This window comes from Balaenoptera physalus (genome assembly GCF_965194825.1).
Source record: "Balaenoptera physalus genome assembly, chromosome: 8".
Classification (NCBI taxonomy): domain Eukaryota; kingdom Metazoa; phylum Chordata; class Mammalia; order Artiodactyla; family Balaenopteridae; genus Balaenoptera; species Balaenoptera physalus.
This window is the reverse complement of record NC_138887.1, coordinates 109101385-109127017: the sequence shown is the minus strand read 5'-3', so window position 1 is coordinate 109127017 and position 25633 is coordinate 109101385. Positions and strand designations below refer to the sequence as shown.

The following is a 25633-nucleotide window of genomic DNA, read 5'->3' as shown; positions in this document are numbered from 1 at the left end:
GATCTTGTGGACTGTGAGATATCTTAATGGCTCATGTTTTTACCATAATCTTTTTTTTTGACGTATAGTTGATTTACAATGTTGTGTTAGTTTCTGGTGTACAGCAAAGTGATTCAGTTATACATATACACATATATATTCTTTTTCAGGTTCTTTTCCATAATAGGTTATTAGAAGACATTGTTCCCTGTGCTATGTAGTAGGACTTTGTTGTTTATCTATTTTATATATAGTAGGTGTGTATCTGTTAATCTCAAATTCCTAATTTATCCCTCCTCCCCTTCCCCTTTGGTAACCTTAAATTTGTTTTCTATGCCTGTGAGCGTAAATAAGTTCATTTGTATCTTTTTTTTTTTTAGATTCCACATAGTGATATCATATTTGTCTTTCTCTGCCTGACTCACTTCACTTAGTATGATAATCTCTAGGTCCATCCATGTTGCTGCAAAATCACTCTAATCTTATTTCTGAGTTTTGGCAGAAGTTTTCCTAGTTTTCCAACTTTCTTCTTAACTATTTCATTCTTTCTTTTTTTTTATAATGTTGTGTTAGTTTCTGGCATTCAGCAAAGTGGCTCAGTTATCCATATGTATAATCTTTTTCATCCTCTTTTCATTCCAGTCCATTCTACCTCCCTACCGCCAGCCTAATTTTTGTCATGGTGCTGCTCTATCTTGTCACTTCCCTGCTCGAAAATGTACGATGGTTCCCTTCTTGCCTATGTCAGGCCCATCCTGGCAGCAAAGCCCGCTCTCCTCAGCCCTGTCCTACCTCTCAAGTCCTCCACTGTCCTCGGGCAGGTCCCTTGATTGTATGCTTTTATACGATATTGAGGATCCCGAAGAGCTTTATTTATGAGGGTTATACTTACTGATATGACTGCATTAGGAACTAAAACTGAAAAAAAGCAAAATATTTATTACAGTGGGTCCCCTACATACGAACCTTCAAGTTGCAAACTTTCAAAGATGCGAACGTGCATCTGGTTCCAGCAAAGAACCAGAACCTGTGCCATCAGCGTCAGGCGTGAGTGAAATTGCAGCTTGCCCTCCATCTCCTGTTGCTGACGATCCTTTAGCTCTACCATCTCCCACCTCCTCTCCCTCCTCCAGTCAGGAACTCTTTTGTCCTGTTCACTCGATGCCAGCCCCTGTGTGCCAGCTGTTGTACTGCACAGCTGTACCTTTCAAAGTGCTATACTGTGAGATTAAGAATGTTTTTTTTTTATTTTTTATGTTTGTTTTTCATGTATTATTTGTGTGAAAAGTATTATAAACCTATTACAATACAGTACTACATAGCCGATTGTGTTGTTAGTTGAGTACCTAGGCTAATTTTGTTGGACTTACAAACAAATTGGACTTACAAACGCACTCTTGGAACAGAACTCGTTGGTATGTAGGTGACTTACTGTAACTCATTTAAAAATAACAATATCTCATTACATGTTAACATTTTTTTTTTAACGAAAAATAATTGTATGTTCCAAAACAAAAACTTTAGTGAAAAGAGTGACGTTGTTTGCAAATTTCTTAAATGCATGGCTTAATAGAAGACTGACTTCTTGTGTCTGTTCTGCTTTGAATCTGTTGGGATATGTTATTCTCATTGAAGTATGTAAAGAGAATTCAGGCTTGCACAATAGGTAGTTGGAAAAGGGAGGAGAATTTTAATAGCCTTTTCAAATAATTGCAGATATTCTTTGATATAACATTGAAATTTGACACGCATGGAGACTCTTGCTTTTGTTAAACAGGTAACAAGTATTTTTATTTCCAAATTGACATTGGTTATATGTTTTAGACAGTACCTTAAAAAATCACTTCATCCCAATGAGTTTGTTATTGGCTGACTGGTTGGTTTGAAACTGTACACATTTGTAATAATAACCAGTTAGATAAGGGGCAATCAGATGTGTGCCAACAGTCTTTGCTCAGTATTTTCCTTCTAGATATTATTTATTGTAAAGATGAAATTAAAACAACATGTGCTCATGAGAGTAATATCTGTCTTACCATTGATCACGGGGATTGGTTAATTGATTCAGCTGATCTGGCAGTGACTTGAGTGTTCCTCCCACATTCCCAGAAAGGAGAATCCTGGCAATAGTACACAGTGGCTCGGGCCCTTGCCTTGTAGAATTTCTAAAGAGGCTTTCATAGCAATCCTAGAGGGAATAATAATTCAGGAAAAAAAAATCTACCCACAAATCTACCATCTCAGCATAAACTGCCTTAATTTTTCTGTTTTTATTCTTGCCAGCTGTATTTTTTTATAACTACGTATCCATATTATACATTATAGTTTTCTACTTTTCCATTTACTATCATGTTGTAAACCATTTCTTAGATACTGCATAGTTCTCCAAAATATTTTTAACGGCAACGTTACTTTTAATGGAGTCATTAAATGGATAGAGCAGATGGTTAAGAAATGAGGATTTCGGGGCTTCCCTGGTGGCGCAGTGGTTGAGAATCTGCCTGCCAATGCAGGGGACACGGGTTCGAGCCCTGGTCCGGGAGGATCCCACATGCTGCAGAGCAACTGGGCCCATGAGCCACAACTACTGAGCCTGCTCTCTGGAGCCCGTGAGCCGTGACTGCTGAGCCCACGTGCCACAACTACTGAAGCCCGCGCGCAGCAACGAAGACCCAACACAGCCAAAAATAAATAAATAAATAAATGTATAAAAAAAAAAAAAAAAAGAAATGAGGATTTCATTTTTTCCCCCAACTTGTGCCACCTATAGTCAGTGCTCAGAATTCAGGGTAGTGATTGTTTTTGAGAGGGGAAGGAATGGGATGCAGTTGAAGCTGGGTGATCAGTGTGTGGGTTCATTATGTAGTCTCCCTACTAAAGTATGTTTGAAAAATGTTAAATATTCAATTTTTTCTGATATCAAGGTGCTTTTTTTAGAAGATAGGAACTAACATTTGCATGGTTATCTTTTTATTTTTTATTTTTTCTTTGTTTAATTTCTTTGGTACGGGTGTCTCTTAGATGGATTTTTAAAACATCTAGCATGATACTGTCAGTCTTTTAATAGGTGACCTTAATCCATTTTCATTTATTGTGATTACTGAGTTACTGGCTCTTTGTTATACCATTCCTTTGTTTTTTATCTCCCCTTTCTTGCCTTTCTGTATTACCCTTCAACCCTTTTCCCCCTTCTCTTGGGTTGAAAGCTATAGATTATAGTTAAGCTTAACATCTGGAGATACATGCTGAGTAAATTTTTCCCATAAAATCTGCTGCTGGTTCAGTGCTCCTTCCTTTGTGGATTATATGTCTTTTTTCCCCCTGATGGCCTTTAAGGTTTTGTCTTTGTTCTGTAGTTTCACTACAATGTGTTTAAGTATGGATTTATTTGTAATTGTTTTCATTAAATAATTGGTGTATTAGGATTTTTAGAAATACATGTATGGTACAAAGAATAATGATATAGCAAATATCAAGTGTCACCACCATGTATAAGATGAAAGGTGACCACAGTGATGCTCTTAAAGCCCTCTGTGTGCCCCTCATCACGCCTCCCCTCCTCCCTTGGAGATAATCACTACCTGAATTTTGTATTTTTCATGTTTCTGAAATTAATTCATTTCCACTGCTGGGTAGTGTTTCTTTTATTGCATGTACCACACTTTATCCATTCTATTGTTGATGGATATTGGATGAATGAGAAATGAGCTTTCATATTTTAACATTATTTGCTAAATCTCAAATTGTGTCCAGTAGAGAGTTGATCCTCACCTGTTGGATTTTTTTTTTTTTTAATATTTATTTATTTGGTTGCACTGGGTCTTGGTTGCGGCTCGAGGGCTCCTTAGTTGTGGCATGGGAACTCTTAGTTGTGGCATGCATGTGGGATCTAGTTCCCTGACCAGGGATCGAACCCAGGCCCCCTGCATTGGGAGTGTGGAGTCTTAACCACTACACCACCAGGGAAGTCCCTGCTCACCTATTGGATTTTGAATTTCAGTAACTGTATGTTACATTTTTAAGATTTCTAAGTACTTTTTTAATACTTCCTGTTCTTTCATTTTATGACATGTTTGTTTAGTAATTTCTTGTTTTACTTTTTAGTGGAAGTAATGCCTTTGTTTATCTCTTCGAACATTCAAAACTCTTTCATACTATTCTGTAAAAATAATTCCACCCACTGCGATTTTGTGTTCTGATTGTTGATTTTGTTGGTGACTTTTCCTATCATTAGATTTCTTCATGAGCCATATTCTTTTTGTAGCCTCACTTGAAAGGGAGATTGGTTTCTTCTTCGTTTTTGTCATCTTGCCTTCTGTGCTCACCCTTCTCTGTGTCACCTTTTTCACTTGCTTGTACCTGGTTCTCCAGGCCCCCCAACTCAGAACTGGTGGTTTCTCTTTTTATATTTTATGAGAAAATATATTTTGTATTTTATCACTACAACGTGTTTGGGGCAGAAGGAATTCTCAACATGTAAATTTAATCCAGCTTCCCTATTCAGTGTTTAAAATGGGGGAAGAGATGTGATTTGCTGAAATGCCTTCACTTCCTCATGCAGCTAACGTCCCTTCCCCCAGATTGTTTTCTGATCCTCCCCATTTGATGAGAGAACTCCTGAGAGTGGCTTTACTTACAGCTCTACAATCTTACTGAGTTTGACTGAACAGGCCTCTCAACTTCAAGCTACCTTGTGATGCACTGAATACCACTTTGATATTTAGTTATCCGTTACGGTTAATGTACAGTAAATGTCATAGTGCTTTCTGCCTGGCTTACTTTCTTTTCCCTCCTGCATAGACTGCTCTAGAAAAACTGGAAGGAGAGTTACAGGAAGCCAATCAGAACTATCAGGCTTTGAAGAAAAGCTTCCTAGAGCTGACTGAATTCAAACATCTCCTGAAGAAAACCCAGGACTTCTTTGAGGTTGTAATTTGGGGACTATTTATTCAAGGGCCTTTCCCTCCAGAACCTCAAATTTCCATATTGACAACTGGCTGGTTTGGAATATGAATAAATTGCGCTGTTTCTGTCACATGGCTGGGCCGAGGGGGAGGGGGAGGGTTAGGGTGGCATGTGGCACTGGTCGAAATGAATGCAAAAATATTAAGGTGCTCACTGAAAAGTATGTGCCCCAAATGGCCCAGACAGAAGTGGAAGTCAGAAAAAAGCACAAGTTAGTTTGAGCAGATTTGGGATTTTGGTAGGAAGAGACTGGGGAAGCTTTTTGATGTGGCAAGGAGCACGCTACCTTTTTTTTTTTTGACACACATAAATCTTTATTTAAAACAGAAAAATAGATCAGTCTAAGCAGTCTACCTTTTGAATTCTAACTATCTGTGGAAAATTGAAATATCATTAAAAGCAGACAAAACCATGAGGTGTGGTTTTAAGGTAGTCTAAATACATTTAAATGAAAATAGTGATTCTTTGACTTTCAGACGGAAACCAATTTAGCTGATGATTTCTTTATGGAAGACACTTCTGGTCTCCTGGAGTTAAGACCTACACCTGCATACATGAGTGGAAAGCTGGGGTTAGTGAAACTCCCTGCTCTGAAGGTTATGTGTAGATGGCTCCCTGGTCTGTAGCTCAATGCCCGGCGCGTGGTAGATTTCCCTGAGTGTTTGAGTGAATGAATGAATGGACAAATAACGATTGGCATGAGGACTCTTTCACATGACTGTAAGGCCTCCATCCAGTAATAAACCCAAGTCTAACCTGACCAGGTTGGTGGAGTTGCAGGTAGTGTTACCTTGTTTATGGTGATACTGACCTTCTTGAGTCTGAAGAGTGCGATGTGTATATCGTCTCCACATGGGAAGGATGTAGTGATAATTGTTTAGATGGGGTTTCACAACTCTTCCCTGGCTTTGGAACAAGGCTATGGGATACATGTTTTTTTTTTTCTTGTCTCTGAAATACTGTCTTGGTAATAAAATAGATTTGGAGTGTGAAGTTTGAGTGTAATTAGCGATGAGGTAGTTATGCAATCGTGTCTTCCACAAGTACAGGTAATAGGATGTGATAATACCCACCAAAATGTGTGGTGATTCAAAATGGTGGGATTTCATTCAGTGTCCAAGTAAAACTGATGAATGTGAGTTTTAGAATTCTAGTTTTTTATTCAATAGGTACTTGGGGGCCTGCTATTTGAGGCACTAGACATTGAATTTGAAATGGCAAGGAAAATATGTATTGAAAATATTTGATCAGAAGGTAATACAGAATCAATGTACATTTAAAGTAATAGGCCAGTGAAAGTAACCATTCTAAAGTTCATTTGAAAAGTTCGGATCAGAAATTATCTAGATAACTAGATGATTGTAAAAGCAGAGATGTATAGAAATCAATATATATGTTTCAGTTTTAATACCTTATTGGTATAAACGCATAGAGACCATTGTTGAGCAGATTGAACACTTGCTCCCTTTAGCTACAATGCTATAATGAATGGTCTATCATATTTTTAATTGCAAATAAGTGAATGTATAGTATTGGGATGATTAAGGAAACCCGGACATGTCGAAGGAAACAGGAGGTCAAAAGGGACTTGGGGAAAGTTGGGGCTGGGATCCAGGGTGGCCTTGTGGCCCCTGCCCATCAGGGCTATGTCCTTACCTCCTGCTCAGAGGGAAGGTGGTCCTCCACCTTGTGGTTGCACATCTTCCTATCCTACAGGGCCTTCTCCCTGCACCCCGCTCCCTGTGCCTCAGTAATATGTCCTCTTCTGACTGCCCAGGTTCACGGCTGGTGTGGTCAACCGCGAGAGGATGGCTTCCTTTGAGAGGCTGCTGTGGCGAATTTGCCGAGGAAACATCTACTTAAAGTTCAGTGAGATGGACACAGTTCTGGAAGATCCCGTTACAGTGGGTATCTCAGGCTGCAGGAAATGTTTTCTGAAATTTTTTGTAGCCCCACCAGAAGGGTTTCATTCTCTCAAACACTGAGTCTTTAGCTCTATGAAGCTAATATCTATTTCCTTTTTTTCTCCTTTCTTTTCTTTTTTCCTCCCCAACCCCTCCTTTTAAAAAATACCCATGAAAGGACTGAGTCTTGTTAACACCTCGTAAGTGTTCATTCCTCCAAATACCATAGCTGTACCAGTTCCTGGAAACTTAGCTGTAGTAGTGCCCCGTGGAATGGCAGCTGTGTCTTCATCACAAAGCACTGAGAATTGATTTAGGTCAGTGGGTCCCAAGCTCCAGTGTGCATGGGAGCATGAGATCTTGTTCAGTGTATCGACAGATTCTGATTCAGTGGGTGGTGGTGCCCGGGAGCCCGAATTTCTAATCAGCTTGCAGTTAGTTGCTGGTAGTCAATGGACCACACACTTCGAACGAAGATTTTGAGGGTCCCCTTCACTGAGTGTCACACGGTTATCGCTACTAATTCCGTAGGGTATGCTTCCTCCACCCTTCCGGTTAGTATTTAAATCCACTTACTTTTTAATTCCAAGAAGCTGGGCTTATTTCTAAAAGAGTCATAATCTTGTCTAGAGTAGAGGCTAAAAAATGTAATTTTAAGTTTTATTTCATGGAAAACAACTTCATTGTTAAAACAAATACAATTTAAAATAAGAAAAAAGCACTTGTTTAAAAAAAAAAAACGCATTACCATTCTAATGTCTTTATTTTTTTCTTGTCCTCTTTCTCTCTAGTCCATAGCCGTAGGCAGGTGTAATTTAATATGGTTGTAGTAATAGCATGGAAATCTTTTTTTTTTTTTTGGCCTTCTCTTGATTTTAGATAATATAATGCCCACCTGTATTACTGTGTGCCATTTATAAATATTATTTTAAAATTCGACATTGAATCATTACGTTTCACAATCATGTTTTGACATGGAATAGTCGTGGTGGTAGAGAGAGTATTTACAAAGTAAGATGACTTTAGCCTGATGACATTGAAGATCACTGAACAGATAGCATGAGATCAGAATGGATTCCTGGTTCTGGTGGATCAAGAGACAAGAAGATCTGAGAGATTCAGCAAAAGACTAGGGGTGAACTCCATGGTTGAAGGAACCTTTGTTCCTTCAAATAATGTAAAGCAGGCAGTTCCCCAAATCCTGAAATACGCCTTCCCTGCTCCCATGAGCAACTACCAAAGAGACAGTTTGTTTTGATATTATTTTCAATTGGTGCCTCATATTTCCATTGAGTTGATGTGACATTTACTGTCTATTATTAGACACTTTATTTCCAATTTTTCTCCAGAATATAGACACTATGATAAGCATCTTCATGCATGTGGATTTTTATTTTGAACTATTTCCATGATATGAATTCAAGGAAATAAGATTGCTGGCTTAAAGGGTGTGAGCATTTTCATGACCCTCGATAGGTCCTGACAAATGGCTTTTCAGTGGGGTCGTACCTGATTCCAAAGGTACATGATACCTGAATGGTGTGTGATGAGTGCGTTGGATTTGTTACCACTTTTCCAACAATAGGTTTCATCATTTTGCCTTTACCCCCCATCCCAAACTAAATAAGAGTAAAACAGCACATTTCTTTGCTTACAGTAAAAGTTGAACTTTTCCATATATTCTTGTGAAATGCATATTTTTTCCTTTCTTGTGAAATGTCAAACTTGGACTTTTAAATTGCATTTAATCAGGGTTCTTACGGGTATACAGTGAGTGTGTGAGTCCAGCATTAGACCTGGCTCCGCCTTTGTTAAATATCAAACACCCACTCCCCCCTGAAATGTAAATGTTGTATATGAGTTAACTCTGGTGAGCTAGGTCGGCTATTTTTATTTTAAGCCTTGCAATATCCTGGTCCCTCTCTTCTGGATGTTTTCTTAACACATCTCTTAAGCACAGGGCTTAGAGCTGAATACAAGTTTCAGCTGTGATCCAAATAGTGTAGCAAACAGCAAGGTGGTCCCTTTAAGGCTGTATCAGCCTTCCTGGGGGCCCCGCCCAGCCTGCCTCAGTGGCCTTGCCCTCAACCATCATGAGTTACGAACTTGAATCAACTGGGAGAAGTTTAAGTTTTCCAATTTTAAATTTAGGAAATTTAAAAAATTTTCTAAAAATATATTTTTTACTGTTTTGATTTTCCAGAGAGAAGAAATTAAAAAGAATATATTCATCATATTTTATCAAGGAGAGCAGCTCAGGCAGAAAATCAAGAAGATTTGTGATGGGTAAGTGGCTATTAAGGACTCTTTTCATCAGCAATTTGGGTCAGGATTAGGTCAGGGTGTGTGCAATACATTGAATACAATACGTAGAACCTAGGGGAAGGCGGTCATCTAACCAAAGTGGGCAAATGATGGGTTAGCGGAAAAGGATGTGCAGAATGCTTCTTGGCAAGAACCCATGTGTGTCCTTTGAAATGTATGAAACACAGGTTTCGAGCCACCATATACCCCTGCCCAGAGCCGGCGTCGGAGCGCAGAGAGATGCTGGATGGTGTCAACATGAGGCTGGAAGATTTAATCACTGTGAGTGAGGCGTTTGGGCTGGTGACCTGAGCGGGGGCTGCCGATGGGCTACATCTGCCATTTCCTTATAAGTCCTGTCTCCCAGAGCCCTTGCTCCAAGGCTGGCTGGAATGTCTGCTATGCTCTTCTGGCTGTTGTGGCAGAAGGCTTCATAATTAGGAAACAGTGTTCACTAAGCTCACAGTGATGATTCTGCATGTCAGTGATGCTTTGCCTGGGCTTAGAATTAACCACAGCCCTGGTCAACCTGCAGGTGCCCACCCCAGTCTGATAAAAGGAGCCTTTTATTGCCAGACTGGCCTAGGCCGCATCTGTGATGTAACTCACTAGCCAATTAAGTCGACCAGCCAGTCTTGCTGATTCTTTTTCCACGGAATTGCCCAGTTGTGTGAGCCAAGCAATTAATTCTGTCAAGACAGTGAGTCTAGTTTCACATATGAACACGCCCCCAGTTCATATCCTCTTGTCGAATCTGTCATCACCTAGGACGGCTCTCAACACATATGATTTTCTTCAATAAGCTTTGCAAGTAATCACTGAAAGGAGCTGGGCCTACATCAAATCGCCTCTCCCAGATCAGCCCTGTCCAATAGAACTCTCTGTGGTGGTGGAAATGTTATGTAACCTGCAAGTCCAGTGCGATAGCCATGGGCTACATGTGACCACTGAGCACTTGAAACGTGGCTAGTGCAACTGGGGGACGGGATTTTTATTTGTATAAAATGTGGCTGCTATATTGGTCAGCACAGTTCTAGGTCCTCAATGAGTATCTTTAGGTGTGTGTGTTTTTCGAAACTCCTAGGCTAACAAACATCTTTATCTTCCCAGAAAAAGCTGTGTTTAATTGTTCTAATCTTCTCTGTTCCCTCTTTGTCACTTGTCAGGGAGACCGTGGTTCCCTGAAGCAATTACCCTTGAAGTCCTTTCCCCCCAAATACTCTGCTGGATTTTATGAAAACTGCATGAGGAGAATGGAAGTTATGCTAAACTTATATTTCGGATGACTTGAGTAGCCCCGTGTAGAGGTTACTGAAGAGGGTTTCTGTGTTGTATCACCAGAACAAAAACTAATTCCACTAAATAAATTCTGTGGGGGCCAAATTGCCTATTCATTCCTTCATTCATTAATTCATTTGTCATTTATTGGAGAGGTTATGTATGAAAGGCATTTTGATAGGTGTATTTGTTTCCTATTGCTGCTATAACAAATTACCACAAACTGCGAGGCTTAAAACAACAGAAATTTACTCTCTCACAGTTCTGAGGTGAAAAGTCTGAAATCAAGGTGTCAGCAGAGCCAGCCTTCCTCTGAACGCACTAGGAAATGATCCTTCCTTGCCTGTTCTTCTATGGTTTGAGTGTTTATATTGCCCCAAAATTTGAATGTCAAAAACCTAATGCCCAAGGTGATGGTGTTGGGAGGTGGGACCTTCGGGACGTGATTAGGTCCCAAGGGTGGAGTCCTCATGGATGGGATTAGTGTCCTTCTAAAAAAGACCCCAGAGAGCTTGCTTGCCCTTTCTGCCATGTGAGGTTAGAATTTGAGGTCTGCAACCCAGAAGAGGGCCTTCACCCAACCGTGCTGGCATCCTGATCTCAGACTTCCAGCTTCCAGAACTGTGAAAACTTTCTGTTGTTAATAAGGCACCCAGTCTATGGTATTTCATTATAGCTGCCTGAGTTGACTAAGGCATCTTCCTAGCCTCTGGCGGTTGTCAGCAGTTCTTGATGGTCCTTGCTTTGTAGATACATCACTCTGGTCTCTGCCTGCATCACACATATCTTCCCTGTGTGCCTCCATGTCCACATTTCTTATAAAAACTCCAGTCATACTGGAATAGCGCCCACCCTACTCCTCATTTTATGACCTCATTTTAACTCGATTACATCTGCAAAGACCCTGTTTCCAAATAAGATCACATTCACAGTTACCAGGGGTTAGGACTTCAGCATATCTTCTGGGGAGGACACAATTCAATACGTCGCAATAGTACTATAAGGAATTTAGAAGAAAAGGAAGATATAGTTCTTGCCTGAGGGTTTTAACCTCTAGTGGGGAAGATAAACTGCTCGTGAGAGTTAAAGGCTGGGTGAGAGCTTCAGGCCAGAAGAGGGGGCCGGGAGCAGAGGACGCCTCCGTGGCCGATGAGCCTCCATTGTTGCCACATTGTCCGGCATCTCCATTTGTCATTTATTGCCCCTCGTTTTGCTGTTGGTATTTTTTGCCCAGGTCATAACACAGACAGAGTCTCACCGTCAGCGCCTCCTGCAAGAAGCAGCTGCCAACTGGCACTCCTGGGTCATCAAAGTGCACAAGGTGATGGCCATCTACCACGTTCTGAACATGTGCAACATCGACGTCACCCAGCAGTGCATCATCGCTGAGATCTGGTTCCCGGTGGCAGACACCGTGCGCATCAGGAGGGCATTGGAGCAAGGCGTGGTGCGTGGCAGGTGGAGCAGGAGGGGGGATAGTCTCGTCCAGCCTGAGCAGCCTCTCTGCCAGGCACTCAGGTCGTCAGCCTCCTGAGTCAAGCGAACCTCACCTGGTAGGATTGTCTCCTTTATCTTTGCGCCTTCGGTCCTTACCCAGCGCGTGGGCGCATGTCAGAAACTCCCGCTCTTCTCAGCGTTTGATAAACATGCAACATTTCTTTGATCTTAGCAAGTGTGTACTGGGCACTGATGTGCCGTCACTCTGCTAGTTATGCCTGTAGATACCACCTTTGTCTAGCTGGAAAGACAAATAAGCAGGCACCTGCAGTGACAGCCAGAACGCAGGGAGTGGATTGCTCCCTTGTGCCGGCCGCTGTGCTGAGCATTCAGCGCACCTTATGTAACTCTCACCACGCTCTTGAGTCATCCCTCTAGGTGTTCACTGTGCCCCGGGAACTGATCTAGGGCTGTGCTGGCAGAACAAAGCCCTGCTCTGGTAGACTTTCTCGAAAGGGAGACAGACAGCAGGCTTGTCCCTAACTAATGTGATTTCAGTCAGTGATGCATGGTGAACGGGAAGTAAAGCAAGGGGAAAGTGAAGGATGTGGGGAGTGAGGGGCCTGTCTGATCACCTATTCACCCCATTGGCGAAGAAGGGACCCTCTGCCCTAAATAGTGCAAGGTGGCTAAACACACGACACCTGATACTGGACAGATGAGGTTGGCCACAGTTTATTAGTCACATATACTCACAGCCCAGGGGAGGACACTGCACGTCACGCAGGGCCACATGGAGGTTGCACTTGGGACCTGCACTTGGGAGCAGAATGAATCAGCAGGAGCTAGGGGAGGCAGGCTTTATAGTGACAGGAGGCTAGGGGGACCCCTGTTTCCATGGGAGAATGTGATTATTAGCTTGTTTGAATGATTTTCTGGGGTGGCAGGGAGGTGAAACTCATCACGTTGAAGCCTGGGCAGTGTGCTGTTGGTCTGGCTGCTGGGAGAACTGGCTAGGTGGGGAGCCTTTCCTGTTAAGTGGGTGGCATACCTGGTGGGAGCAGAGGAACGCATGGCTTGGCCTTTGGGGCCCTGACGCTTTAGGTCTTCCTAATACCGTTCTGGGGCTGTTGGGGAGACGGCCCCTCTGAGGAGGTGGCCCTGGAGCAGACTTTCCTGCACGTCATGGGAAGATGAGGCAGGGTGGGAGGAAGAGCTTTCGGGCTGAAGGGTCTGAAGGGACCCAACCTGGAGGTCGGGTTGGATGAGGAGATAGGAGCTATCTTTATCCCCTCTGTACAGATGAGGAAACTGAGGCACAGAGAGTGGAAGTAACTTGATCCTGGTCCTGTAGCCAGGAGGTAGGATTTGAATGTCCCCACATCGTGGTCCAATAACTACCCAAATGGGGCACTTACACAGAGCGTTTCACCCAGACTGGGAGGGGCAGCTGCTTCCCGGAGGAATGCACGAGCTGAGCCGTGGAAGGGTGGTCAGTAAGCAGGTGGAGAGAGGTGGGGTGGCCAGTGGTTGGAGCTGGGGCGCGGCAAGTTTAAAGACTTCGAACAAGGTCGGGGAGAGGCTGCAGGGCAGGTGCTGGTAGACAGACTCTGTAGTGGTGTACCTTCCTGTGCCGGAGTGACATGGTCCAGTTTGTGTTTTAGAAACATTTCACTGCCGTGTGGGGCAGACAGCCGGGCTGTGGGAGAGGGCTGCCCTAACGCAGGGGTCTGAACCCAACAGTGACACCCTGTAATCGTGACGGGGCCAGACTCCTACAGGGCTACTTAGGACCATTTCTACAGCATCTCCAGTCCTCTGAGATAATTACTTCCCGAGATCGGAGTAGAGGACCTGTGTGGGTAGGAGGTGAGGAGAGAAGTGGAAGGGGGTGGTTATCATTATCATCATCACATAAGCCAAGGATACTTACTCCATGCCAGGCATTGTGTCAGCTCCTGGAGGGCATGTTTAGAAAAAAGGAGGAAGCCACAGTCCTTGCCCTCAAGGAGATCATAATCACACATATGAAAAGACATATAAAAATGGAGTGAGGATCTCCTCGACTTGCTGTGTGACCTTGGGGAAGTTACTTAATCTCTCGGCACCTTAGTTTCCTCATCTGTAGAGTGAAGCTTGTGGTGATACCTATGTCATCAAGTTGTTAGGAGGATGGCTGAGCGCTCATTTAGTTGGTGCTAAGTTGTACTGAGTGTTCGGGTGGCAAGCACTGCTGGAGTTTGGAGTGACCAGAAGGTTCCTGGGGGGTGAGCTGGAGCATTGTTAATACTTGGAGAAGGGAAGAAGAGAGAAGCCTAGTGTGGAGCTGGCTGACTTCCATGGAGAAGTAGTGCGCGTGAAGGTGTGAATAGAGGATTAAATCAATGTTGTAAAGAAGTCTGGATTATAAGACCGAAGAGATTTGATTTCATTCTTTAGGTAATAGGAAGCCTTTGAAGATTTTTGAGTAGGAGGGTAACATGACTAAAGTAGTGCTTTTTGTTTATTTTGTTTTATCAAAAGAAGGATTACGCAGTCTGGAGTAGGCACTAAATGGAAGGGAAAGAGACTGGAGTCCGATGGTGAGGCTTGGGGCCAGGCTGGTGGCTGTGGGAATGGGAAGAGGAGGGACTTAAAGGGGACGATTAGCAAGATTTGGTGATTAATTGAATCAAGAGAAGGGACAAGTCTCATGATTCCAAAGTTTCTGGAATCTGGAGACTGGAGATTACTGAGAGGTCGGGGGAAGACCTGGCTTTGGGGCAAGTTGGTGAGTTCAGTTTTAGGCTCCTGGATTTTTGTGGAGTTGCTGAGACATGAGTGTTTGAAAGCCTAGGCAGGCAATTAAAAGAGAATTGAAATTTCGGAGAGGGTCAGGGCCATTGGGAATATAGGAACAGAATTAGGAAAGTGAAGGAACTCTTGAGAGAGTAAGTAGGAAGGAAGGAAGGAAGGGTAGAGGGCTCAGAACTGTGCATAGCATTTGCAGGAGCAGGAGGGTGGAAATTGCCAGAGAATCAGGAGGAACTCTACTCTCTTGACAACTCTCCTGTAAGAGAAATTAGCTAAGTACTAACTTCACAGATGAGATCATGAGTCTCAGAGAGGTCAAAAAATTGTCCCAAGTTCACCCAATAAGTGATGGCAGGAGTTGGGCTGTGACGCACGTGCTGACACCTAGCCTATGGCTCTCTTCCTTACGTCTTCTTATATGTTCTTTTTTGCAGGAACTAAGTGGCTCCTCCATGGTCCCCATCATGACAGCAGTGCAATCTAAAAGAGCTCCTCCCACGTTTAACAGGACCAATAAATTCACAGCTGGCTTCCAGAATATTGTAGATGCATATGGTGTAGGCAGTTACCGGGAGATGAACCCAGGTAAAGGGACCGATGTACTGCACAACTAGGCAGCTTGAAAATGAAAACTGGATAAGATTTACCCCTATGGTGGCCTTGGCAGTTAATCACTTTGAATGGTGACATTCCTAAAATCTTATTTGGTTTCCTAATGCCCTGCATTGTCTTTTGCAAATGGTGATTAGTGAAAGATTTGCTCTTTGTCAAGATTTCACCTGTTCTCCCTTAAACCGTAGATGTATCAGGCAGCCAAATTCAGTTCTTGTTTCCTTGCTGATTCAATGAGGGTCATCTGTAGGCATCTGCACAGTCCCATAGCTGTTGTGTGGGAGAGATGGAGATGGACGTAGACAGGACTTGTAGTCAGAAGACTGGAGTCACAAGCTGTGTCACTAAGTTCATTTGTAAAATAAAGGGGATTTGTAAAATAGACCAGATGTCCTTAAGCCAAGCAGTTTATGGTGCTGTTCTTCTCCAGCCTGAGTCCCAATCTAATTTGTGACCCATACTGTAGGGGCCCCAGCAGGTTGAGGGTCCTGTGAGTAACTGTTGGAGGTGTGTGGTGTATGGAATGGTGGAGAAACAGACAAAAGATGGTGGTAGAAAGAGTGTAGAAAGCACTTAGAGATAGGAAACTGGTTTTAAATCCCATTAAGCTTTGTGATCATGGGGAAAGTCACTTAGCTGCTCCAAAACTCAGCTCATCTGTAAAGTGGGGAATAATAATACTTACTCATTGAGGAGCTTATGTATGGGGGAGCTAAGTGAGTGTGAGGGGTGGGGATGGTGAGGGAAGACAGAATCAGAAAGACACAAGGAACCAGCTTGTAGATCATGGAGCGTGGTAGAGAAATCTTTGATGTGGGGCCCAAAGAATGTTGGGAGGACTCAGGCTGTTGTGGGTCTCACCTCTACAGCTCCCTACACCATCATCACTTTCCCCTTCCTGTTCGCTGTGATGTTTGGAGACTGTGGTCACGGAATTGTGATGCTCCTGGCAGCCCTTTGGATGGTCCTTAATGAGAGACGCTTGCTGTCCCAGAAGACGACCAATGAGGTGAGTGTTCATGAAGTGTCTCGCCTCGTTTCTTGGAGGTTATAAGTAGAATATTAAAAATGTGTATATTGTTTTCACCATGGAAATAACATGTTGTTATAAAAAGTAAGAGAAAGATGGAAAGTAAAAAAGGACCAGAGTTCAACATAAAAACTCCTGGCCAAAGGTAAATCCTTTGGATGGTTTGGTGCAGTAGCATCTTTGTTTTTTGTACATTACTTGACAAGGCATTGATCTTTTCCTTTACTTTTTTTCTTAACATTGATTTTTTCCTTTGATTATAAAAGCAATATATGTTCACTGTAAAAACTGGGAAAATACAATAATCTAACTACCTAGAGAAAATCACAATTAATGTTTTTTTTCTTGTGCTTATACACAGGTATATAATTTTCTAAAATTGGGATGAAATAGTGCATATTAATTTGTAGCTTCCTTTTTTTTTCACTCAAAATATCACAAATATTTTTTTACGGCAGAGCCCTTCTCCTACGATCAGCCCATGATCAGCATTCTTATGAAATGCTGAGAAATCCTGAATATCGGGTCTTCACTTGCACACTTGAAGTTTCCACATTTTCTGTGAAGTCCCTTCATAGCGTTGTGAAGGTTGAGACAACTGAAGTCTGCATTGTTTCAAAGTTAATCAGTTAACGTCACTTTATGTCCACTGTAATACATTTTATAAACTGGAAACATGCTTTTCACTCTGTTCTGAATTTTAAGAATATCTGCAATCTTTAATACAAGTTGACTTAAGTTGAGCTAGTTCAATGATGTCATAGCAAGTCAGTCATAAGCAGGGTTAGTGGGAGAATCAACCTGTGACCAACAGAGTTTTCCATGGCAAGCATCTTAACAGCTGTGCTTTCCTATAATAAATATTTAAAGTCTCCAATGGGCACTTCAGCAGTTCTGAGAACGGCTGATACACATCATCCAGTCCTACGGAAAACGCTTTACTCTTCTTGGTGGATGTGCTTAGACGGAGACTCACTGTTATAACAAGACCCCAAATGAGTGTAGACTTCACTTGCTGTAAAACTTAGCAGCATAGGAGGCAGGTCCCAGAAGCACTTGAGGCAGCCGCCACCCACTTTCAAGTCCCTTCCGTTATAAGGGAAGCCTCAGCTTCTTCTTCAGTTACGTTTTCTAACCAAGGCTGAATTAAAGAATATGAAGCTTTGGAGGGCTTCCCTGGTGGCACAGTGGTTGAGAATCTGCCTGCTAATGCAGGGGACATGGGTTCAAGCCCTGGTCTGGGAAGATCCCACATGCTGCAGAGCAACTAGGCCCGTGAGCCGCAACTACTGAGCCTGCGCGTCTGGAGCCTGTGCTCCGCAACAAGAGAGGCCGCGATAGTGAGAGGCCCGTGCACCGCGATGAAGAGTGGCCCCCGCTTGCCACAACTAGAGAAAGCCCTCGCACAGAAACGAAGACCCAACACAGCCAAAAATAAATAAATTAATAAATTAATTAATTAATAAAAAACAATATGAAGCTTATAGGGCTTTGTTTCCACAGTAACAGCTACCATTCTAGGACTTTTCTGAATCACCCGTAGAAGCTCAGGAAAATCAGGATGTGTGTGCCCTGTCTGTTTGGATCACTTTGATGCCTGCCTGGTCACATGGCCCCTCTGTGTGGGATGCCCGTGTGCCTTGCAGTGGCTGTCCCAGTGGTGCTGGAGGCATCCTGTAGCACACGTCCCCGGGGTCTGGTTCAGAGCCCACTGACAATCGCCCTCTGTCTCCCTGGGGCCAGATTTGGAACACCTTCTTCCACGGGCGCTACCTCATCCTCCTCATGGGCATCTTCTCCATCTACACGGGCTTGATTTACAACGACTGCTTCTCCAAGTCTTTCAACATCTTCGGTTCTTCTTGGAGCGTCCAACCCATGTTCAGAAATGGCACATGGAAGTAAGTTGGGACAGAACTGGGTCACTCAGTGGCCATCCAGGTGGCCTCAGTGACGGTTCTCGTGGCCGGGGGATTCTACGCCTGGCTCTGCTCAAAGGTGCGCCCACCACTTCAACAAATAATTTGATTTTATCTATTGAGTGTGAGACCTTGTACCACTTCCTCAGTAACTGCGCAGGTAACTGTAACGCATGGAAAGAGTTTTTAAAACTTCAGCTGAATTAAGTAGGTATCCTGGAGTGCGTCCCATGTGCCAGGCACTGTTGCAAAAACAACGGTAGAGCAGGTATAAACTGGGCATCCGAGTAGCAGTTGTGGAAGTGAGGCTTCCGGGAGAAGGAGGTGGCGTTTGAAACATACCTCGCTTGGCAGGGAATCGGAGATAGAGTGAAATTATGCAGCCACATACTTCGGACAGAAGGCTTGGCTTTAAGAAAGGCTGATGCAGGTTTGAACTATATATAAGTGATTGGTTTCCCGTGTTCAAAGCCCCGGACTCACCAGAAGGGCATTTTTTTTTGACTGCTCAGAGCAGCTTGATTGAATGTTGAAAGCAAAGGAGGAGATGGTTAGTTTTGCGCTACTGTACTTGTTCCCTGTACTTGTGGGTGACGGGGTGAGGAAGGCAGAGGGTAGGGTGTGCTGGCTGGGGAGGAGGAGTTTGGGCTGCAGGAAAGAGAGACCTGGAAGCTCTCTGCGTCCCCCCCCAGCCACACCTTCCGCAGGCGTCCCCATTTATTACGCAGTGTATCAGACACACAGTCATCAGGATGGAGACAGCGCTTCGGAATGGACACTTTTATAGGGAGGGAGAAAGATTTTCGAGTTTGAGGGGTGGGTCAGTGTGATGAATTGGGGGAGAAGAGGAGGGCAGTGGAGGAGCAGGGGCTTCGAGGGACACACGTGGGAATGTTGACTCCCTTGGGATCTTTGGGGCACCTTCGGCCGCCTGCATCACACACTCGAGACAGCCACGGTGGTTTCCGGGTTACTTTGCGAGGCCTAAAAGTCCCAGGTGATGTTCCCTCACATCCGCCCACTCAGCTGCTTCAGGGCAGCTTCAGGTTTCTCTGTCTCTTTCTGGAACGTCCAGTGGGAAGTGTGACAGGAGAGCACCGCGAGAAAGGGGAGGTGGAGATGTGTAACCGTATCTGCAACCTTGCTTCCATCTTTTCTCTCTCAAGCATGGTAGGACTTTCTACTTAAGGCACATCAGGGGTCTTATCTGCTCACCAAAATCTGCACCACACATCGTAATTTGGGGGAGAGAATACACCGTCTGTCTCATCCGAGGATTTCTCAGTTAGGAAAGATTCAACGCAGGGTTCCTTTCGACGTGAATGTTCCTAAGTGCATTTGGGGTCTTGGTGCTGACTGAAGGCCCAGGGGGGCTCAGGGGCTATCGTAGTACAGGTGGGTGTGTCACAGAGGCTCCGTGCATCTCCTTTTAGTCCCTTTGCTGGGTCCAAGTGCCCTGTAGTAGAGGACAGGAATGTTGAACAATAAATAAGTAAATAAAAATGAAGAAGAAAACATTTTGCAGGACTACAGTTACAGATGGCTATGTCTATGGGGTTTTGTTTGTTTTTTCTCTGCAATGAGTATCCTGAAGAGATGCCTAGAGGAACAAAACTTTCATAACATTTGGAGAGAAATTACTGAGTTTTGCTTTTCAGCTTTAAACTCATAAGCACAGTGATGGATCCCGAAACATGTGTTAAATCAGCATAACTTCAACAAACTATTTACACAGAATTTCATTTGCCCTGGAGTGTGACGGAAAAGTCCAAGTCAACTGGTTTGCTGTCACTCTGCAAACGTGGGTTGGAATATTGTTCTTTTGTGTGCACGTAAATTACCCTGGCCCCAATTCCAGGCTGTGGAGGCCAAGCCTAGTCGGAGAGACCCCAAGCTCGGCCCCACGCCCAAGCATGGATGGTATGAAGCAGACCCTCTTCAGCAGGGAGGCGAAAGGAAATCGTAGGCATCCATCAGAGCGGCAAAGGGCACAGCGGGCTGATTTTGTCACTGGCCACAAGCTAGGTCTTGGGCCTGCTTTCCCTGGCAATGGGCTAGAGACACTGTCACACCATCCTTCAGCCACAGACCACAAGAATCACGTGTGTTGCCACCAAAATTGGGTTGATAGACTCAGTGAGGGAGATGGTGCCCTCTGGGGATGGTGGGCATCTCAGTAAGAGGGTGTTAGAAGGGCTTAGAGGGTTTGGCCTCTGGGAGGATAAGGGGAATGTTGGTCATTTTTGTGGTTTGGACAACGTCCTTATTTTGAACTGTCCATATTTTGATATCAGATATGATTGTGGGGTGGTCTTGTTTTTGTCTTGATTCATGATGGTCACAGGGTGGCCTTGTCTGATGTTGTTCTGTGAAACAGATACTATGGCTTAGCTGTGGGCGCCAGGCCAGTTCCCTCTTTTTTCTTTGTTGACACACAAACACATCTCTGATCATCAGATCCAACCATTTGCACTGAGGCATGCTGTTAGGACAGGGGTCCAGGTCTGAGATGGCCGGTCAGGGCCAACTGTTTACACTGTCCCTGAGGGCCTGGTCAGCATAATCAGGCTTCCTAATTTCCCCTGTGCTACCAAATACCCACCACACCCCAGCTGCAGGAGGGAGGGAGTATATTTCTAGGCAGCCTGTCCGCGTTGCCAGCGTTCTGTTCTTCATCCTTTCAAATACTCATCCTTGGGCCCCTCCATAGATGTGTGCTCTTAAAAAAAAAAAAAATTAAGCCCTAATGTTCTTGACCCCTTCAGGTTTGCACAGATGGTAAGAAATTTCCTGCCCATTGACACTTGTGCTTCTGGGTGAGAATGGGACACAGATTTAAAGGCAGTTAATGGACCACAGCTTTCAGGGGCTGAGATTCCCAGAGGTCAGGGGCCATGTGTGAAAGCCAGTTCACTCCTCCGGGATCATTTCTCGTGCTCCCAGGAGAGATTTCCCAGGCTGGTCCCAGGGCTGGGTTTTATTTCCTCTATGCTCCTGTCACCCTTGCCCCCTGCCTCTTTTCTGATGTAATATAACTTTTTCTTTACTATACCCAGTCAGGCTGAGAGCCCTTTGGAAACTCAGACTGTGACCTCCTTGGGGGCCAGATGGTAATTTCTGTAGCTCAGTACCTAGGGTGATACTCAGCACATAGTAGGTATTCAATACCCATTTATGGAATAATTGAATGAACCAATTGGTGAGTCGCACCAACAGTTAGGCTTTGATTGGCTTGCAAGTGGATGACTGATGGTACTATAGTATTTTTCCTACCTCTAGTTGATCATTGGTTTTGTTTTGTTTTTCCTTTCTCCCTCTGTAGTACACAAGTAATGGAAACAAATCCGCATTTACAGCTGGACCCAGCCGTTCCAGGAGTGTACTCTGGAAATCCATACCCTTTTGGGATTGATCCGGTAATAATGTCTTCTGAGATTAAATATTTATTATGTAAAATGTCTTGCTGAGGAGATCTCTGTGTGGAGGGGACGAAAGTGCCAGAACCTGTCAAATCCACCAACTTGTACTGAGATAGAATAGCATGTCCTGGAGGTTTTTGTGACACACTGCACTGGATTCAAGTAAATGTCCTACCTGCACCCTTTACCCAGCCCCTGGGTCATTTCCCATGCAATTCCCCAAACATCTGCCTCTTTCTTCTCAGTTATACTCCTGGTGGTTTACAATTGCTTCTTTAAAAGGCCCTTGGTTGCTTGGAAAGTATGCATATTAGATAAGCAATTTAGCATCCTAACCAAGTTCCCAACTTTGGCGTTTTCTTGCAGTGATTAACATCTCTCTTTTTCCTAGGAAAGTGTGGATTTGCTTTTATATTTGCTTTATTTTATTGCATAGAATTATACAAGTTTTAAAAAATGTGTTAACTTTAATGGTTTGTTATATCTACCTCAATTGGATTTGAGCCAAACAAACAAAGGTGCTTCTTCGCCCAGCCTGCCAGGTACAAATGGATGTCAAGAAGACACACATCCCTATTTGGGTAAAACCCCTCACACGATGGCTTAGCACCATATTGCCACCAGGTGGCGGCCTTGTGCTCCAAATGAGCACAAGGGTCTGGAACTGAACTTGGCAGATGGGGTTCCTAAAAGTTTCCTCTACGCTCATTTTGTTGGAAGAGAACCTGAGACCACAGTTTTACTTGCTGACAGTTGAGAGTAATAGAGCACTGGCCCTAAAATTGGTCCTCTGGTCTCTCCTATCTTGTGGGTCATCTCCTCTTCAGTTTTCCTGTTCCTCCCACTTGCTGCCCACCTCCTGTCACTTATAAAAACAGCAAGCATCACCCAGGATTGGTTTATACTTGCCACCCAGGGGCACTTGCATTCTAAGTTTTATCAAAAGGGGTGAAGTCCTTGAAGTCCTGTTTGTAAGCTGCAAAGTGCTAAAAATAAATGCAAGTTGTTATTTTTTGTAGACTGGAAGGCTTTATTTTCAGTCCAAGGAATTTCATGATTAGCAAACAGGCAGCGGAGGAGTATTAGAGGGGAGTGATTTTTAGGGTCTGGTTGACCTTCCTTTCCTTTGAATCTCATTGCTCCTACTGTCCTGTCTCTTCTCTTCACAGCCCCCATGTAATGCATCAGCAAATCCCGTCTACCCAATTTTGCTCCTTATGGACAAAGGGAGGGTAGCAAATTTGACGATTCAGAATTGAGTGGTCCAGTCTTTGTGTGCAATTTTGTCATCTGCCCACTAGTTAGAAAAGAAAAATGTGAGGGTGAAAGGGAAGGTGGGGTGTTGAAAATAATTAATTTTTTCCTAGTAATATTTAGATTTTTAAAGATTTTTGGTCTTTTTAAATATTATAAAATAATAATATATATGATTAAAAACCCATACAATACAAAAATTATTAAAAAATAAAAAGATAAAGCAGAAACTAACATACCATTGTAAAGCAATTATACTCCAATAAAGATGTTAAAAAAAATTAAAAAAAAAAAGAAAGAGTTGCCTTTCTTACCTTTTCTCTTCCTGTAATCTGATTCCCCAGAGATAATCTCTTTAATAGAACATTTCTGTGCTTATATTAGCACTTATATATATTAATGAAGGGTTTGATTCTTACATAATATAAATTTCTACAGCTGCATTTATTAACTCTGTTGAGCATCTATTTGTGAATCAGATCACAAAATATTCGGGCATCAGAGCTGAGGGGGCTTTCTAAAGGCGTCTGTAAATATTTTATAATAAATGAACATTACACGATGGTTACAAGCCCATGATTTAGAGTCAGATAGGCTGTGTTTAAATCTTGGCTTTTCTATTTACTTGCTATGTGATTTTGAGCAAATTATCGTCTCTGGGTCTGTGTTTCCTCATCTGTAAAATGGGTATAATAATAGCCCTCATAGAATTGCTCAGAAGAGTAAATGAATTTTATAGGTAAAACACCCAGAAGAGTCTGGTGCATAAACAGAGTAAATGCTCCATTTGCTGTTATATTATTTCTCCTTGGGTGTGTAAGTAACTTAGTCTCCCTGAGATTTTGATAAATGCCCTTATCTGTAAAATGGGAATACTTATAACTATCTCATAGAGTTTTTGTTAGAATTAAATGAGATAAATACACTTAAAGAGCTTAGTGTGTACCTGGTACTTAACCGTGAACATTTTTTAGTTTTTCCAAGCTGGGTCTAAGGTGTACTGGTAACCCTGCCGTTACTGTGTTGAGTGATTCTGTGGAGACTGGCCAACCAGGAGGGCAAAGGGAAAAAGCAGAGGGTGGAGGGCAAGCCTGGTGCAGCTTCAATGCCAGGGCAGATGGGGAGGGTAGTGGAGGTGCCTCTGGGGTCTGAGCACCTGTTATAGGAATCCCTTTCCCCATCTTCCCAGCAGCCCCCTTAGTGATTGTTCAGCTGGCAGCCGCTCAGGACATTGTCAAGACAGAATCAGTGAGAGGTGGTTCCTGCATGGGGGAGGGCAAGGTAACTGTGCACTGAGGCTGAACTAGGTGGATGTCGACCCCTTAGCAGAAGCAGAGGGGTTTGGAGGAGGAAGTCGTTTAGGAGGAAAGAAAAGAAGACCCTGTGGCTTTGTTAGTTCTGAGGAGCAAACCCTCCAGATGCCTGAAGTTCCAGAGGGGTCAGAGGTAGGAGCAAGGACTTGAATCATTCGCATGGGGGTGGGTGTTGGAGATTTCTGCGGGGAAGAAGAGCGTTAGTGACGGGGGCCATTAACCAGGGTGAGACCACGACAGCCCCCCAGCCGCTCTGAGTGCTTGTTCTGTGTGCCCGTCTTGTGTGGGCAGGACAGGTACACACGTCCCTCTCTGTGCCAATAAGTGTTGGCTACAGGAGTGGCTTCTTGAGAAGGGCCTGGGAAAATGCTTTGTAATGTAAAGCGCTATAGAAATGCAGAGTAAAAGGTGGTATTATTAAGAGGGGATTGGCTAAATTCATGGGCCAGAGATCTACACCATTAATGTGGGAACCCAGGCAAGTTTGAGATCTCTCCATAATGTTTCAGAATGTCTTTTCATTTAGAACAGGGGAAAAATCATGTCGGTTTTTTTTTTTTCTTCCAGTTACTTGATGTTTTACTAATGGTGCTATTGGTTCGGACACATTTGTCATGAGAGTTGCATTTATAAGGGGTTTGGTCCTCTTCTTTTTTTCTGAGCCTAAAATGCATGTGCTGAACTGGATAGAAATTTGAAAATGTGGTTCCCAGAGCGACTTTTTCAGGGGAAATCGAGCTCTAGCCCCTGACTCTGGGAGAACTTCTAGACTCTGGTCTCATGTCTTTCTCGTCACGTTTCCCTTCCAGATTTGGAACTTGGCTTCAAACAAGCTAACATTCTTGAACTCCTATAAGATGAAGATGTCAGTTATCCTGGGAATTGTCCAGATGGTTTTTGGTGTCATTCTCAGCCTTTTCAATCACATGTAAGTTTCACAGTGAACTTTCTGCCTGTCGGTCTGACCATGTCGGGGATGAGTAGCGGCAGAGCCACCAGTTCGCTCCCGTGTCCCTCTGTGCAAGTTTCCTTCCTACGGGGACTGCTTTCCCCGGTCTCTTGGCTTGAGCTCGGACAAGCTGGTTTGCCAGAAATGGCACCTCTGTTTCTCCTGAGCTGGGTGCACCTTTCACCGCAGAAATATTTGGGGGTTCAGCAAGAGACTGCAAGGCCGCAGTGCTGTGTGTCCTCCCAGCCTGCAGGGCCTCCGTTGGTGCTATATCCAGGCTTAGCTCCCACGGGCAAATGGGGACATAAGTACATTTTGGCCAAAGTGCCCTCAGATTCTGAATTCCATTTGGTATAATTTCTTCCTGCTGGCAGCGGCCTCTCTCTCATTTCTTTGACTGTTAATGTTCTCCCATCACTTCTTTCTGTTAAGACTGATCTCTAGAAAGCTTCTCAAACTTGCATATTTGTGCTAAAG

At 43.6% G+C, this 25633-nt stretch overlaps 1 protein-coding gene across 8 annotated transcripts in view; it reads left to right on the top strand.

Annotated features, from left to right (window-relative positions):
• The window catches only part of ATP6V0A4 (ATPase H+ transporting V0 subunit a4), a 72468-nt gene that overhangs the window by 29633 nt on the left and 17202 nt on the right, over positions 1-25633 (top strand). For 7 of the 8 annotated variants that reach the window (XM_082472926.1, XM_082472927.1, XM_082472929.1 and 4 more), the window contains 11 exons: positions 4780-4905; positions 5421-5515; positions 6722-6848; positions 9052-9134; positions 9341-9434; positions 11665-11877; positions 15095-15245; positions 16142-16281; positions 18046-18203; positions 21544-21637; positions 25017-25135. In XM_082472926.1, the coding sequence (XP_082329052.1) occupies positions 4780-4905; positions 5421-5515; positions 6722-6848; positions 9052-9134; positions 9341-9434; positions 11665-11877; positions 15095-15245; positions 16142-16281; positions 18046-18203; positions 21544-21637; positions 25017-25135 (1400 nt within the window). The remainder of the gene's footprint in view (positions 1-4779; positions 4906-5420; positions 5516-6721; positions 6849-9051; positions 9135-9340; positions 9435-11664; positions 11878-15094; positions 15246-16141; positions 16282-18045; positions 18204-21543; positions 21638-25016; positions 25136-25633) is intronic. The other variant, XM_082472933.1, reaches the window with a different exon arrangement.